This window comes from Lates calcarifer, linkage group LG19 (assembly GCF_001640805.2).
Source record: "Lates calcarifer isolate ASB-BC8 linkage group LG19, TLL_Latcal_v3, whole genome shotgun sequence".
NCBI classification, from domain to species: domain Eukaryota; kingdom Metazoa; phylum Chordata; class Actinopteri; family Centropomidae; genus Lates; species Lates calcarifer.
This window is the reverse complement of record NC_066851.1, coordinates 10968584-10983709: the sequence shown is the minus strand read 5'-3', so window position 1 is coordinate 10983709 and position 15126 is coordinate 10968584. Positions and strand designations below refer to the sequence as shown.

General features: G+C 40.8%; 2 protein-coding genes across 4 annotated transcripts; one reads left to right on the top strand and one right to left on the bottom strand.

The window, feature by feature from the left end:
* Positions 1-15: 15 nt before the first annotated feature.
* On the bottom strand, positions 16-6103 carry fam161b (FAM161 centrosomal protein B). 3 transcript variants are annotated; one of them, XM_018690184.2, is made up of 9 exons: positions 5847-6102; positions 4509-4729; positions 3894-4423; positions 3359-3657; positions 1298-1416; positions 1020-1187; positions 823-922; positions 563-738; positions 16-315 (listed from the first exon to the last, which is right to left on the bottom strand). In XM_018690184.2, the coding sequence occupies exons 2-9, from the start codon at positions 4721-4723 to the stop codon at positions 234-236; spliced, it is 1689 nt and encodes a 562-aa protein (XP_018545700.1). In that variant the 5' UTR covers positions 4724-4729; positions 5847-6102; the 3' UTR covers positions 16-233. The 3 variants fall into 3 exon arrangements, with proteins under 3 accessions (XP_018545700.1, XP_018545698.1, XP_018545701.1); XM_018690182.2 differs by having other exon boundaries at positions 554-738; positions 5847-6101; XM_018690185.2 differs by lacking the exon at positions 563-738 and having other exon boundaries at positions 5847-6103.
* Positions 6104-6136: 33 nt separating this feature from the next.
* coq6 (coenzyme Q6 monooxygenase) lies at positions 6137-15001 on the top strand. The gene is made up of 12 exons (XM_018690187.2): positions 6137-6509; positions 6869-7003; positions 8465-8523; positions 10336-10462; positions 11629-11759; positions 11853-11960; positions 12245-12307; positions 12397-12504; positions 13187-13389; positions 13626-13741; positions 14105-14271; positions 14857-15001. The coding sequence occupies exons 1-12, from the start codon at positions 6305-6307 to the stop codon at positions 14884-14886; spliced, it is 1452 nt and encodes a 483-aa protein (XP_018545703.1). The 5' UTR covers positions 6137-6304; the 3' UTR covers positions 14887-15001.
* Positions 15002-15126: the final 125 nt, after the last annotated feature.

Sequence of the window (15126 nt, the reverse complement as noted above, 5' to 3'; positions counted from 1 at the left end):
ACATATAGTTATATATATAGTTCTATAAACTTTTATTGTCTTCCAGTTGTTATCTCTTATATTTGTGAATATAAAGTCCAGATGTTTTGTAATTTCATAATTTATAGTTGCACATCTTAAACTATCAAACGTTTGGTGTGGATAGTTAGCCGTGACATGAATCATTTTTGAGGACAGTGTTGTTTTCTAGTGGAGAGGCCACAAAAAACTCTGTGCCGCCTGAACCTTTTTGATCATGGCATTTCTTCCCTTTTGGACTTCACGCTCTCCTCCTCCACATCTTCAATTTTCTCCCCGTCGTCTACATTTTCTTCCCTAAATCAGACATGTTGGGTTAGAAAATGGCTATATTGTAATTACATCGAACTTTTACTTGGCTACAGTATTTGTCTTTTCCTCACTAAAGACTGCAGGGCAAGCTCTGAAAATTATGTAATATAATATGACCAAACCACATGAAGTCCTTGGCTCTCAAGCAGCAGTGCTATTCATAATTTTACCGGACACAGTGGGATTACATAGTGGATGAACAAAACTTGCTAAAAATTCTCACTCTGCGTACCTGCTATGAACTTCGTTTTCATTGCTGTGGTCATTTACGTCCGCATCATCCTCAACTCCGGATGAGACTAATGTTCCCTCAATTGCTTCTCCGTTTTCTTCAACAAATTGCTCCTTAAGTCCAGCTTTCCTCAGCTTGTTCCTGTATGTCTGCTCTGCATGAGCCCTCGCATTTCTCTGCCAGTAAAAACTCAAAGTTATGTCACTGAAGTTACATGTCATTTACACTATGATGCAATGTTTAAGCTTTATGTCACTTACCTGTTTCACCTGCTCAAACAAATAAGGGCGTTCACTAACTCGTGCTTTCATGTCCCGTAACTCTTTCATGTACTCTCTCATCCTTTGTTGGTCAGCCACCCTTCATGTAAGAAAAGATTATAGTTTGAGCTACTGTGGCAGGCGTGTGTGGTTTCTTGTGATGTGAGCTGCAAAGGTTGCAACACTACAGTACTCACATATGGTGCTTTAGTTTTTCATTATACACCTCTTTCAAGCTGCTGTGTGGGTCCAGCAACTTTGCATGGAGGGCAACTGTCTTCTTCATGGCCTGGGATCTCATCTGGTACTTCCTTAACCAGTCTGCACTCTCTCTATTCTTACTGTCCCTCATCTCCATTGACTTTCTGTGAAGGCAAAAATATCCTGAACATCAGCAGATCCAAATATTTAGTGTGTAGAAACTATAAACGAAAACTCTTAAGTTCAACAGTCATTTCAAAATAATCCAGTTCACCTGATGGCCATGCAGCGCTTCCTCACAGCATCTGTGATGTATGTGGGTAGTGTGTCTGTGGACAGTGACGTTAAGGCCCCAAGTGACTTGCTTCTACTGAGATGACTCATCTTTGGTTCCTGTCAGCAACACAGAAAAAGACACTTTGTAAACACTTTTGTGAGCTGAAATCAAAACAAAATCTATTGTCTGACCACATGGATGTGATGTGTATGCTATGTTTTCTGTCAGATGACACAACACCAAATCAAATCAAAGCCATATGAAAAGAAACCATCTTAAATAATTATTTTTAGTTTGAAATTTTTGGTACTATAGGAAAATTAGGAAACAATACTTTCCAATAAATTAATGAATTATGTAAGATAAAGATAAAAACAAAACACAGATCATTTCTGAACAATAATCACTTTTGTTTTCCAGTCTTTGTGTGGATCAACAATTACTGTGAGAACAATAAATACAAGAAACACTTCACTAATATTTATATTAGATTAAATGGTGAGATAGTGGTGGTACCACGACTTTATAGGCAAGGCTGCTACCTACAAACAGAGTACACTTTACAGATTTTCAGAAGAATAATCGTTGTATGTAATATTATTTTTTCAGAGAAACCACACAGTAGCAATCTAAGTTTCCCAAGTTAGACATTTATTAACAATACAGTAATTTAGTGATATCATCTGTGTGATACTACCATGCAAATGTTGGAATTGTGTATCTACAGAGCCCTCTTGACGTGCCAAAATTCAGCAACATGGCAAACTATATCTATATATAGTCATTGGTTAAATCAGAATTTGCCATAAATTTCTGACACAGAATTCTGGTAATTGTATAATTTTGGGCAGAACCAGATGTTATATGAAAGGAAGCCAAAAAAAAAAACATACACTGATCACAAAGTTCATTTTGCCACTTTGGATTCGTGTTAATTAGTGTTAATTACTGTTATTCTAACTTAAGTACCGTTATAATTAATCTAACTCTGTGATGCCCTTGTGGGAATCATCCACATGGACAAGTTTCAATGAACATAAAATTGTTGTTGTGAAATACATGATTAATGTAGAAAATATTGATATTTTTGCTGAGGGACAAAAGTATATCAAGCACTGGAGAAACGGGGCCTGAGTTAAATTTCAGAAATTATGAGTTGGAGAAAGTTTGAAATATAGTCGTTCAAGGGAGGGGAATATTCCTTCTTTTGAAGATGGCCTATTATACATATTTTAAATAGCTTTATGGTTCCACATCTGAGGGAACGTGGTCTGAACTGCCTCAAAAATAACACATAAGACCTACACGAACTTAAACCATACAATAAATCTGTTTATCATCAAACAAATTGCTCCCAAAAGACACAGAAAAGAAAGTAAAATGTGACCTGGTCAAATTCCTGTGTCATATTTTATGAAATAAACACTTCTGGGTGTTGAAGGACCACAGGAATACATGACTATTATACAGTCAGCAAAACTCTGGCATCTGTATTTATTAGGTCTGATCCTGTACATGTAGTGCAGTCATTATTGATATGGACCTCTTTAAACAAGACAAGAGGTAATTAGCACGTCTGTCACTGAGAACATCAGGAGCTTTAAAGAAGTTTAGTAGTTTCCTGTCCTCCTTAAAAAAGAGAAGGGTTTTGACTTGATAAAGTGGTGGGTGGATGTATCTCAAACCATCCATCAAACAGAGAAGGTGTGAGAGACTTCAAAAAAAAAATTATGTAAAACTATAACGTGAAACCATCTGGGCCTGGTACTTTAGAGTCCTGGATGTCTTATTTTTATGTAACTTCTCTAGAGACACTGGCTCCTCAAGACAGGAATTGTCCTTTATATTTACTGAAGTAATATTTTTGAGAAAGTCATTATTTAATTCTCAGACCCCTACCTACCATTAATACTGCTTTTGACAACTCGTGTCAACCATGAAAAACAACAGAAACAAAATTAAAATTAGCACATATTCTGAGAAGTAATTAAACCAAACTGCACTAAAAAGAATGAATGAATAGCACAGCAATGGGTCTGAGGAAAAGGAAAGTTTTACCTGTGATTTTACTGGGCTCATACGACTTTGCCTCGCAGGGAGAGCTGATGTCCTGAGGTAGAAGGGCTGACACTTTGTCACATCTTTACTCTGTGTTTTCCTCAGCGCCTTTGTCTGCAAGGCCTTGTGCAACCTGCTGAAATCGGGGACCTGATGGATGATTTTTGGCTGGAAGCTCGGCTTCTCGTCCAGGAATCCCAGCTTTTCTTTCCTGGTGCGCTCAGCAGTGCGAAGTTTAGGGCTGCAGGACACAGTGGAATTCTCCAGTCGCACTGTCTCAGTGTGGACCTCCTCAAGGTCTGCACAGAATTACAGTCAGATAAGGTGGAAGCTGTACATTCAATATGACACTGCATTAGTTTGTTGTGTTTAAACAATTGCAATGTCTCTCAATTACAGGCTATTCATTTTAAAACACGTTCAAAGTCTGAAGGACAAAGCAATTCAGTAGCTGTTGAACTGTGAGCTACCATTTTGTCACTACATTGGATGCATTGTCTCATCTGGGGGGAAGCAAATGACACAATCAACCCACCTTTTAGCTCAGAACCTGTCAAGTCTTTTTCTACTTTATGAGGAGGTTTCCTGACAGTAGGAACCTTGTTTTTCTCATCCTGTGAGACATGGTTCAACATAGCTATCAGCTTCTCTTGTTTCTCCTTTTCTCTCTCCTGGAAGCTGAAAGGTTTTTGTATGGAGAGCAAGAAGTTCTTCCTCTGCTCGTGACTCTGCTTCCTCTCCTTCTCTCTCTGCTCCATCATCTCCCGATAGAGGGGCTGAACGACATGGCTAGGGACTGGAGGAGCACTGAACTTCCTCTGACATTCAGCCTCGGCCTCCTCCTCTTTGCTCATCTGTGTTGTTTTAGATAAAGCTGCCCGTTCACACTGTTGTGTCTTGGTAGGAGTCAGCATGGATGTCCTGACTGAAGAGTGCTTCCGGTTTGTTGACAATACCGAAGCTGGGGCGGACGAGTTAGGTCTCTCGGACTGTTTAAGATGATGTGGAGTCTCTTTGTCTGAGGTCAGGGCAGATGTAGAGATTGATCTCCTCATTCCTACATGTCTGAAGAATCAGTGACGATTTTAAAGAAAATATTATGTATATTATAATTAAAACAACACAAAAAAAGACAATAAAGCAAACCTACTTGGTCTGACGGCTCATTTCTGTTTTATCACCAGACTCTGGGTGTACTGTTGACAGGAGAGCGTTCAGGTGAATCCTCCTCTCCAGTTCCTCTACCTGTCTCTTCTCTGTCTCCTGCAGCTGCTGTCTGAAGGCCTCACTCAGAGCCTTCAGCTGCTGCTGGAGCATTAACTCTGATCTGAGTCCATCTTGCAGCAAAGCCTCCAGCTTCAACATGTTTGTCTAACAAAACAAACAAACACACACAGAAAAAACCAAGGAGGGTAAAGTAAGAAACCAGCAAAGTTGTGAAAGTCTGAGAATTCCTGTATAGCAAAAACAAAACAAAACTTCATTGACAATTTGAATTGTCAATTTGTCATTTAAGTCATTTATCAAGCAGAAACACCAATCTTCTTATGTCTCCATTGTCTAAATTATTATTTGTTTATTCATTGTTTGTTCATTTTTTTAAGGAACATTCAGGTAAATCCCTGGTTTGAGCCTCACAAATGTGTACATGTGCTGGTTTTCTTTCTGTAAACTGAATATCTTTGGGTCTGGACCATTGGTAGAGAAAACACACATTTTATACTGTCACAATGGACTCTGGAAAACTGTGATGAACAGTTTTCACTATTCAAAACTTAAATAATGAAAATGTTCAAGTTGTCTGAATTTTATATAATCAAATAAAGAATATACTGGAGTACATTACAGTACAATTTTCAGGTATTTCTACTTTACTTGAGTATTATTACTTTATATTTGTACACTACAAGATTTGATAACTTTGGTTGGTAAGTATTTAAAATCTGCCCCACATTTACCAGTTATAAAATGAACATGATGCACACATTAATCCAACAATAATACAATAATATACTATTATTATTATCATGAAGAAATCTATACGTTTACTTCTGGTGTTTTAAGTATAATTTCACATTTCTCAACTGTGATATCACTACTTTTACATAAGTAGAATACCTAAATACTTCTTCCATCACTGAATCATTCAGTTCATCGAAAATCTAATCGGCTGATTAATAACAATGATAATAATCGTTAATATCTTGATAATATATATTATTATATCCTACTGAAAAAAATTACACACTTCAAACTTCACCGCCAGTCTGCATAAACGGGTAACCATGGTAACCAGACTTCTGCGCCCACAACAGTGTTTAATATCGACTTAGTGAGGTGTATTTAGCGTTAGCTAAGCTACAGCTTCAACACGTATTTACTGTTATACTTATATACAAACCTCCTGACTATCTTATGCCACTTAAAGCACATTACAAATGAGTGGAGTCAACGAAATTCAACTTGAAAGCAATAATGAGCCGCCAACCTGATAGTAAAAGGCGAGTTTTGGGAAGTAGTATTTCTCTGTCGGAGCGTCTTCCAAACTCTTCGCTGACAAGATGCACTGCAGCTATGCGCTAAGTTAAAGATGTCTGTTGTTGATATAAAGTTAACACACACTTCACATCACACCAGAAATGAAGCAAGTCTCCTCTATTTGCATTCAGTCGTCAATTTTTGGTAGCATTAGCACTGTCTGTGGACAGAAGCACCAGCGCCATCCGCGACGGATGTCCTCTGTGATTGGACAAGAAACCGGAAGTACTTCCTCGGGAGCGCTTGTCAACACAACATGGCTGGATTACACAGCTGCTCTTATTAGGACACATTCAAGGGGACACGTCTGTCTGATTGGCATGTGAAAGTACTTCAGGCTTCGGAGTTGGACTGGTTTCATTTGTTTAATACGCGGCTTGTCTCATATGAAGACAGGGTGAAGACTGAATGATGCACAAGCTCACAAAGGCGGCGCTGGCCTTTAACGGACTTGGCCGGTGTTTTATCATAGAAAAGCATGTACCTGCTGTAAAAATCATCAGACGAGGATTAGTGAGTGCAGAACATGGAGACGATTCTGCCAAGAATGAGGTTTATGATGTTATTATATCCGGGGGAGGGATGGTTGGATCTGCAATGGCATGTTCCCTAGGTGAGTGATTCCCTCCAAGCCAGTAACCACATTTTAGTGTGTGACATCTATTATTAACCTGTCCACATGAAGATTAAAGGTAGTATTAGAAAGCTGTGTAAAGTAGTACTCATTCCCTTCACTCTTACGTGCTTATCTTTAGAAAGTCACATAGAAACATGTAACACAAAATCTATTTAAAAAGCAGTATAAGATGGTGTGCAATAGGAAAAAACATGTTGTAAAATACCTAAATTAAACACTCATACACACCACAAGACTTTAATAATCCAGGCTGCTCTAGTGACACATCTGAGACTCATTCTTACATAAGTGCTGTCATTTTTTTATATAACATATAACACATTAACTATTGACAGGCATGGATCCCAATTTGGTGGGTAAGAAGATTTTGCTGCTTGAAGCAGGCAACAAGAAAGTGATGGACAAGGTCCCAGACACCTACAGTACCAGAGTCAGCTCCATCAGTCCAGGCTCTGCCACCCTCCTCAGCGGTACAGTACACTCTCTTCTAAACCTAACACAAATAATGGTTTATATCAAGTTTTGTTGTGTTTGTGTTGAAAGGCCTTACAGACAGAAAATAAATCAAAAAGTTATTTTTGTGGTGATTAGCTTCCTTCCTTTGAGAAGCTTGTTGCACTAGACTAGTACATGGCACCCACAAGGTAAGCCAGGGATCAGACACTGTCCAGTCATCCGAGCTTAGCAGGGATCATATCTGACCTCAGTTGTTCCTCTTGTGATAGGTCACCTCGGACTTCTCATGACACTTTTTTTCTTCATTAAGGATTTGAGTTTTACTACAGCCCAACTTGTACTTAAAGCTATGTTTCTCAACACAATAGATTATGCAAGCCAGGGAAAGGGAGTATCAGGTTGTGTAACTTTAGCTGAACTTGGATTTGTCTGTAAAACATATTCTATTCTAAACTAATACCTGAATATGAACTTCAGTCCAGTCAGACCTGTGCATTTTGTCAGTGCAGTTATGTAGACAATAATCATTAGGTAAAATTAATTTGATTATTGGACTCTCATGTCTTAAAATAACATCTAGTTCAGCATGTGGGCAACTGAAGAGTTCAGTGATAAGACAACAGCAACAATTTCAACATCTCTCCAGAAGGTCACACTCACCAGTGTACCATGGTAATATTTTTAGTAATAATAATCTGAGTGAGAGACCGTGAGAGACAGAGACTAACAAGTTTTGCTTAATATCTCAAATAAACTTAGCTCCCTTGCACTGTTTGTTAACCATTTACTGACTTTACAGTATGAACCTATTTATCTGATCAGAGACTTTATCAGATTTTGATCACTGAAATGTCATTAGAGTATTTGATAGGAATGTAATGGTGCAGTGTGGAGGAGTTTATGTGAGATGTTGTGCTCTGCTCTGATGTCATTGGCTACCATTGGCACCTGCACACAAAGTAAAGACATGCAGTGAATTTGTCCCATGTTTATGGAACTCAGCACATTTTCAGGCTTGGCCACATTCACAGTAAGTTTACATGGTGTTTTGAATTCTGGTTGTATTGCTTATAAGACAGTTTAGATACCCACTACTGCAAGTGGTGGCAGCATGATAAGGCAAGCTAAAGTTCTAGCATGTAGCACAAAAACAAACGATGAGTGAGAGGTCAATGAACGATAACTGTCAATTCAATAGTCAAGTTTACCACAGATTATATCCTGCTTTAAACACTTATCAAATAAGTGTTTAAAGCAGGATATAATATTTTTTCAGTTAGTGGACTTCTGAACAGAGGAAAACACATCCACATAACTTGATTCACACCTGGCTGTTGGTCTCAGTGCAGCCAAAATTTGCCCAGTCCAACTCTAGATTAGTGTTTTGACTTTGAGAATATGGTTAGGATTATTTGTAATATACGGGCATATATTGTTGTATTAAATTAGTGATGTTATTGTATGTACACACACAGGTGTTGGAGCATGGGAGCACATTACAAAGATGAGGTGCAAGCCGTATAAAAAGATGCAGGTATGTTGATCTATTACCTTAAGTCTATACACTACAGTACAGTAACTACCATTGTACCATGCTATGTCAAAAGTTCAGGAAAGTATAAATTTACGACAGACAAAAATAACTAGAACCCTGTGCAACGCTGAGCATCTCCCAGAATCCTTCTGTTACACAACTTGAGTTTTTCTGCATATGTCCTCTAGACTTTCTAATTTACTGGCATGCTGTATGTATTTCTGTCATCCATCAATCATTGTACCATACAATTTGTGGAGAGAAAAATCTGTGACTCTCGGCTTCTACTCAGTCATTCAGCTTAATGAACAAGCAACACAATACTGTATCATATAATCATGTATATGATGTGTAATTGTTCACATTAAAATGGCAAACAGTGGTTTCACGTAGCATGCATTTTGTTCATTCCTTTGAGCAATTTATGCCTTTTCAGTAGTGCTGTAGGCTCTGTGGCACACTGAATGCCAAAGAACACAAGGTATATTTAAAAAAAAAAAAGAAGAAGAAAACAGAGGCTCATTCAGGGTAGTGGAAGGCTTTCTGACCATGCAAGTTTTATTTATTAAAGCCATCTTTTTTATGAAGAATAAATCATTTTGACATTTTCAAATTGGTACTCGTTCCCCACATCTTCTAATTATGAAGATTCATGTGAACAAGGGGAAGAAGATGAAAGATTGGGAGAGTGGTTGTTTGCTGCAAAGTGAACCGGCTCTACGGCTGCGGGTGCAGGCTCAGGCCCTCTTGTAAGATGTGGTTGGCGTGTACCAAACACTCGACCGCAGGGTTTCTCTCTGGGCCTAAGATGTCATCATGCAGTGCCTTACAGTGATTATGGTAGTGTACCTCTCCCATTATACCTTCACTCCGCTACCGCTGTTTTGGCTTGTTTGCACACTGAATCTCGGTCATACACATCCCAGCCATAGCACTGGAAAGTATGTACTGCAGGTCAGCTCTAAATAACATTCTTTCAATGCAATAAAATACTCTTTCACCTTAAATGTCCAATAAGCATTGAGGGATTAGATAGAAAACAGAAGGCAGGAGTTTTTGCCACCAGGGCATAATTTTGCTCACATTTTTCTCTATAAACTATAAGGAAGTGTATTATTTAAATACTGCACAGAAAGTAGTAAGCCATTCTACTCCAGAGCTGCATCATTTCACCCTGCGTTAAACAAAACCAAAACAATTTTTGGGCTGGTCCCAGTAAATCTTTCTTCCCAACCACTTATCAGCAGTTGCAAACCCACTGCCATTAGTGGTTTTTTGTAGGGTATATCCCCCTACTTTATGGCAAGTTGGAAAAAAATAGTGCAGCAGCATATTACTGCACAATGATGGGTTCTGTCGCCATAGTTACAACCGGGGAGAAGATTAACCTTGTACAAACACTTTTCACCCCCTCATGTTTTACTGAAACAGTACTTCCAGGGTTGGAATTACAGTAGCCTAAAACTATATCTCATTCTGCCGCTTTATGGTCACGGATAAATATTGACTCACTCTGTAATGTTCACAAACATGTCATTTGTTATTTGTGTTTCCAAGAAAATGTTTGCGAAAATCCACATCACAAAATGTCATTTGGTCCTCCACCTCAGGGAGCTCCATTAAGCTGAACAGAGGGAGTGTTGGTGACCCCCATCGCTCTGGGGTTTGATGTACGGCGGCCGTGCCAGCCTCCGACAGCAGCTAACAACTTTGATGTGTTCAGCGCACTTCTCTGCCCAGCTATATATTTGGAAAGGGGATGCATTTAAGGATAGACTCATAGACCACAGGCATAATGAGTCTCTCATTTAGGTTTGGGATGCCTGCTCAGATGCCCTGATCACATTCGATAAGGAGAACCTGCAGGACGAGATGGCGTACATCGTGGAGAACGACATCGTCGTGGCTGCGCTCACCAAACAGCTGGACAGTCTGTCCGGTAAGCACAGAGTTTATGATTAAAACATGAAGCCCCACACAGTAGCAGTGCTCTGTTCCATCTGCTTAATGGATGCTGAGTCTGGCAACTAATGCCACCACATTTATTCCATCCTGTTCCCCAGGTTTTGTTTATTTGTACTCTCTCCCAGTGACTGTTTTTAAAGACAAGTTAAGCTCTTGGAGCCATCCGTGTTTTTCCTGCAGTTTCAATCAAAACCTCACAATTTGGGAGCTGCAGAGCCCCGGCACCCTCTGAGGACACGTGAAGTGGTCCAGTGACCTATTTAAAGCTGCCATGTGCTTCCAAGCTTTGCCACCTCTTAAGACACTAAAGCGCTGACAGTGTATAGTGCTTGCGTTGCTGTTGACATTAGACCAACTTTTGTGAGGTTCTCAAATAAAACTCGGCTCTGCTATGTGCTTGACAGTTAAAATGGCATATTTATAAACAGTTTTCAACATTTTGCACCAAACAACGGATGTGTGGTTACATCACGTTTTTGCCTCATGTGCCTCCCGTTTGTCTGCTTCTTTCTCTCCTCTCATTTTAGCCGTGGTGTTGTTATGCTCAAGACACAGTACATGAAAAGTATGCTCCCCGCCAGCTGTTTTCAATGCAACTCCTGCTCTCCAATCCCCGAAAACCCATATTTGACATCCGTGTTCGGGAACTAGTCGCCGTTCTGTGGACGGGTCCCGCTCCAAGTCAGCATGAGCCAGCGTAGCTCCTTTCATGTTTTGGGATGACCAGCTGTCGATATTTTAGGAGGATGGGCAGTTTTAGTGCAAAATCCAACAAGCTGGCAGCATGTGCAAAGTGTGGCGTGGTGTGCTTGTAGATAAACACTATTAGTCAGTGCAGTGTGGCAGGCCAAGACCATTAAGAAGATTGTCAGATGTCAACCTCGGCAGCTACCACGTGCCAGGGAGGAAAACCAGTGGTGTTTTATGAGGTGGTTTATAGATCTTCCACTGCTTTAGCTGCTCTTTTTTTTTTGGGAAAAAGGAGCAAAGCACTGATTTAGTGTGATGATACATTCACAGGACCAAGATTGATCCCTTTGTTGCAGGAGTCACAGCAAATACCATTTTATTTTAAGGAACACTGCTGTTTTTCCCTGCTGCCTTTGTAGTCACCAGTTTTATGTCCTTGTCGTTTGCCAGATAATGTCAAAGTTAAGTACAGGTCCAAGGTAGTGAAGTATACGTGGCCCATGCCCCACCACGCAGCAGACTCCATCCCGTGGGTCCAGGTCACGTTGGCCAATGGAGAGACTCTTCAGACCAAGTTGCTGGTCAGTTTGACTACATCACACAACTTGGATTTGTTCCTCTGTCCTTCTCCTTTTTTTTCTCCACTGTTTTCCTTTTCCTCATCTGTTTTTCAGATTGGTGCCGATGGACCAAACTCAATGGTGAGGCGGGAATTGGGGATACCCACAGTGAAGTGGAATTATGACCAGTCTGCTGTTGTTGCTGTGCTGCACCTATCGGAAGTGAGTATCACATTCAACGCAAGCATACGGTGTAATGCTTAATACTTTGCGTAGAATTTGCACACACCAATATTTAAGCAAGCCTTATTGTATGTTACTGAGTGTTTTTATTATGACAGTTATTTTACTGTCAGCATGCAGAGAACAATACACCCACCCAGCAGCACCCGTTATAATATCTTATTTTTATATGCAATATATGTAATTAAAATATAGCTGTACAATGCAGTGCCAAACAATTACAGTGTAATATTTAATTTGAATGTAATTTATGTGTTGGACAGCCCACGGAGAACAATGTCGCATGGCAGAGGTTCCTCCCAACAGGACCCATTGCTATGTTACCGGTAATATATCTACATTATTTACTGTAGTTGCACAATATCCGCCTGTCACATTTGATAAAGCTTCAGCATCCACGCTCTGTGTGCTGCAGCTGTCGGACACAGAGAGCTCTCTGGTGTGGTCAACCAGCCATCGGCTCGCCGAGGAGCTGCTGGAGCTGGATGAGGAGAGCTTTGTCGACGCCATCAACTCTGCCTTCGTAAGTTTCGCTCTAACCATCAAACAGCTGATCTCGCGACAGATTCCACGTGTCACCGAGATCTTGCAACATCTCTGTGTTTGTGTGCATCACGCTGTATGTCGCGGGGGTTCTCCATGGACTTACTCACGTGTTGAGCTGTTTCCAGTGACTCACACAAACAACATTGTTCACTGTTTGTCACTATACTATTGTCACTATACTTGAGTTTATACAATACTAATATTTCACTGTGGGAATGATATACCTATCCATTCTTTTTATGTTTGGAGAAACTCCTTTTTCCCAAGCTGGCTATTTTTACTGGGCCTGCTGATGGATGGGGTCACCACGGTTGAGTCACGTTTGGTTTCAGGCCTGGTTTGCTAATTAAACCTGTGGTCTCCCAGTGTCGACCATTACTGCATGGAATGTTTTTCAAACAGAGCTAATTCAACTGCATAGCCTGGCCGGCATCTTCTTTTAATTAGCCCAGCTCCCGAGGCCCCTGCCAAACCAGTGAGTTAGGGAGGGGAAAAAAAAGCACCCTCGCTGGCCTGGAGTTCAGCTTTGCTCCTATGTCAGCTAATTTCTTTGTCCACTCAAAGGGATAATGTCTGTTTTCTCTCTCTGTTCTGGCCATTTTTCATCCTCTGTGACTACATCTTTGTCTTCTTGCCTGTCTGTGTGTGCGCTCTGACAGTGGAGTAATGAGAACCAGTCTGAGCTCATCGAGACAGCCGGCTCTCTATTCCGCGGTGCGCTGTCGACCATCATGCCGTCTGCAGGTTCACCTCGACAGCTCCCTCCAAGTGTGGCAGGGATTGGCCCCAAGACACGGGTCATGTTCCCACTGGGCATGGGTCATGCATCAGAGTACATAAGGCACCGGGTGGCTCTGATTGGGTAAGATAGTGTGCAGAAAGTAATGGCCTGCACATTAAAAGATTTTTCAAGATGAGAGATTTAAAAAGTCCTAAAAATCACCTTGTTCAGTTTGCTTTTGTGCTGTTAATTGTTTATTTATTTACATTCAGTAATCTCTTGCTTCACACGTAAGGGAATGACTTTGCAGTGTGTATAAAATAACACACCACGCTCTGAGGGTATTTGGATAGCGGAGGATATGTTTGTCTTTGCAGGGATGCAGCCCATCGTGTCCATCCTCTGGCGGGTCAGGGAGCCAACCTGGGCTTTGGGGATGTGGCTTGCCTCACGCAGCTCCTGAGCCAGGCGGCCTTTAACGGGAAGGACCTGGGTCAGTGAGAACTCTAAACAGACACAAGTGCTGCAACTATAGCGCAGTGGTTTCCCCTAAGCTCTTTTCCATAGCCCCAGTCGAAATGCATGTTGTTGATCTGCAATATAAAAAGCATCAGCTTTTCCTGCAACATTTATTTGATGTTTTCCTGTTCCCTCTGCCAGGAACTATATGTAAGCTGCTTTTCATAAACATGAAAATCCTGTTATGAGATATTATTATTTATTCTTTCCACATTTATGTGTTCTGAGGCCGAAATAGCAACATGACTTAATGTAGAAAACATATGACAGACATACACAAATTTAAACTACAGTATGTCCTCGGTTTTTAACCCCAAGTCTTTGCTTGTTTGTGCAGGAGCCATGCAGCACCTATTAGAGTATGAAACTGAACGTCAGCGACACAATCTGCCCATGATGGCTGCCATCGACCTCATGAAACGCCTTTACTCCACTAACGCTGCTCCTGTGGTCCTCCTACGCACCTTCGGTCTGCAGGCCACCAACATGCTCCCAGCTCTAAAAGTAAGCTCCCTCTCTGGTAGCTCCTGCTTCCAAACATGTCCTGCCGTACGTCCCAGTGAACCTGACCATCACTCAGATAATATCAACCAACCACCTGTCAAACCTAAGCTCCACCTCCACCCCCGTAACCCCCCTTCCAACCTCTTTTCTGATTACACGGAGCTTTACTTTAGCGGTGTCTATAATTTCCAGGGTTCTGAACCTACTACTATGGCATCTAAGTTTAGCCCCAAATTTAGTGTTACCAAAAGTGTGTGGGTGGGGTACAGGGCTGGCCCTGGGGCAGCGGACAGCGGTGTTGGCTTGTGTTTTCACACCCCTTTTATTACCGACCACTCATGTGAAATGGCTTTATTCCCTACTAAGTGATTCAGACCAACACAACTGTAACCCGGTTGTAAAGGCATTTCACTATGGAGGCACAAAGTTAAACGTGACATCTTTTCCATATTAAATGTTGTGATTTCACTGGTTTACAGGTCTTGTATCGAGGTCAGCAGTGCCTCTCACTTGTTACAGGCTTTCAGTGAGCATGATTAAAAGGTTACACAGTCTTTGAGTTGATGTCTCTTTCTGCCTCTGCAGGAGCAGATCATGGCGTTCGCGAGCAAGTGATGTATTCATCATGCAGTGGTCGTTGGTGGATCTGCAATGACTGTGAGCTTTTAAGGCTGTAAAAAGTGTGATTGTAAAAAAAAAATCTAAAATAATAAAGGTTTATTTTACTTTATCATGATTTTTTTCTGTGCTTTGATGCATAATAAATCCACTTCAACAAATAGTGCACTATTTTGCAGCTGTTTGTTAAAATCCCTCACTGTTTTTCAGATACAATTCATAGATGCAAGTTCTGAA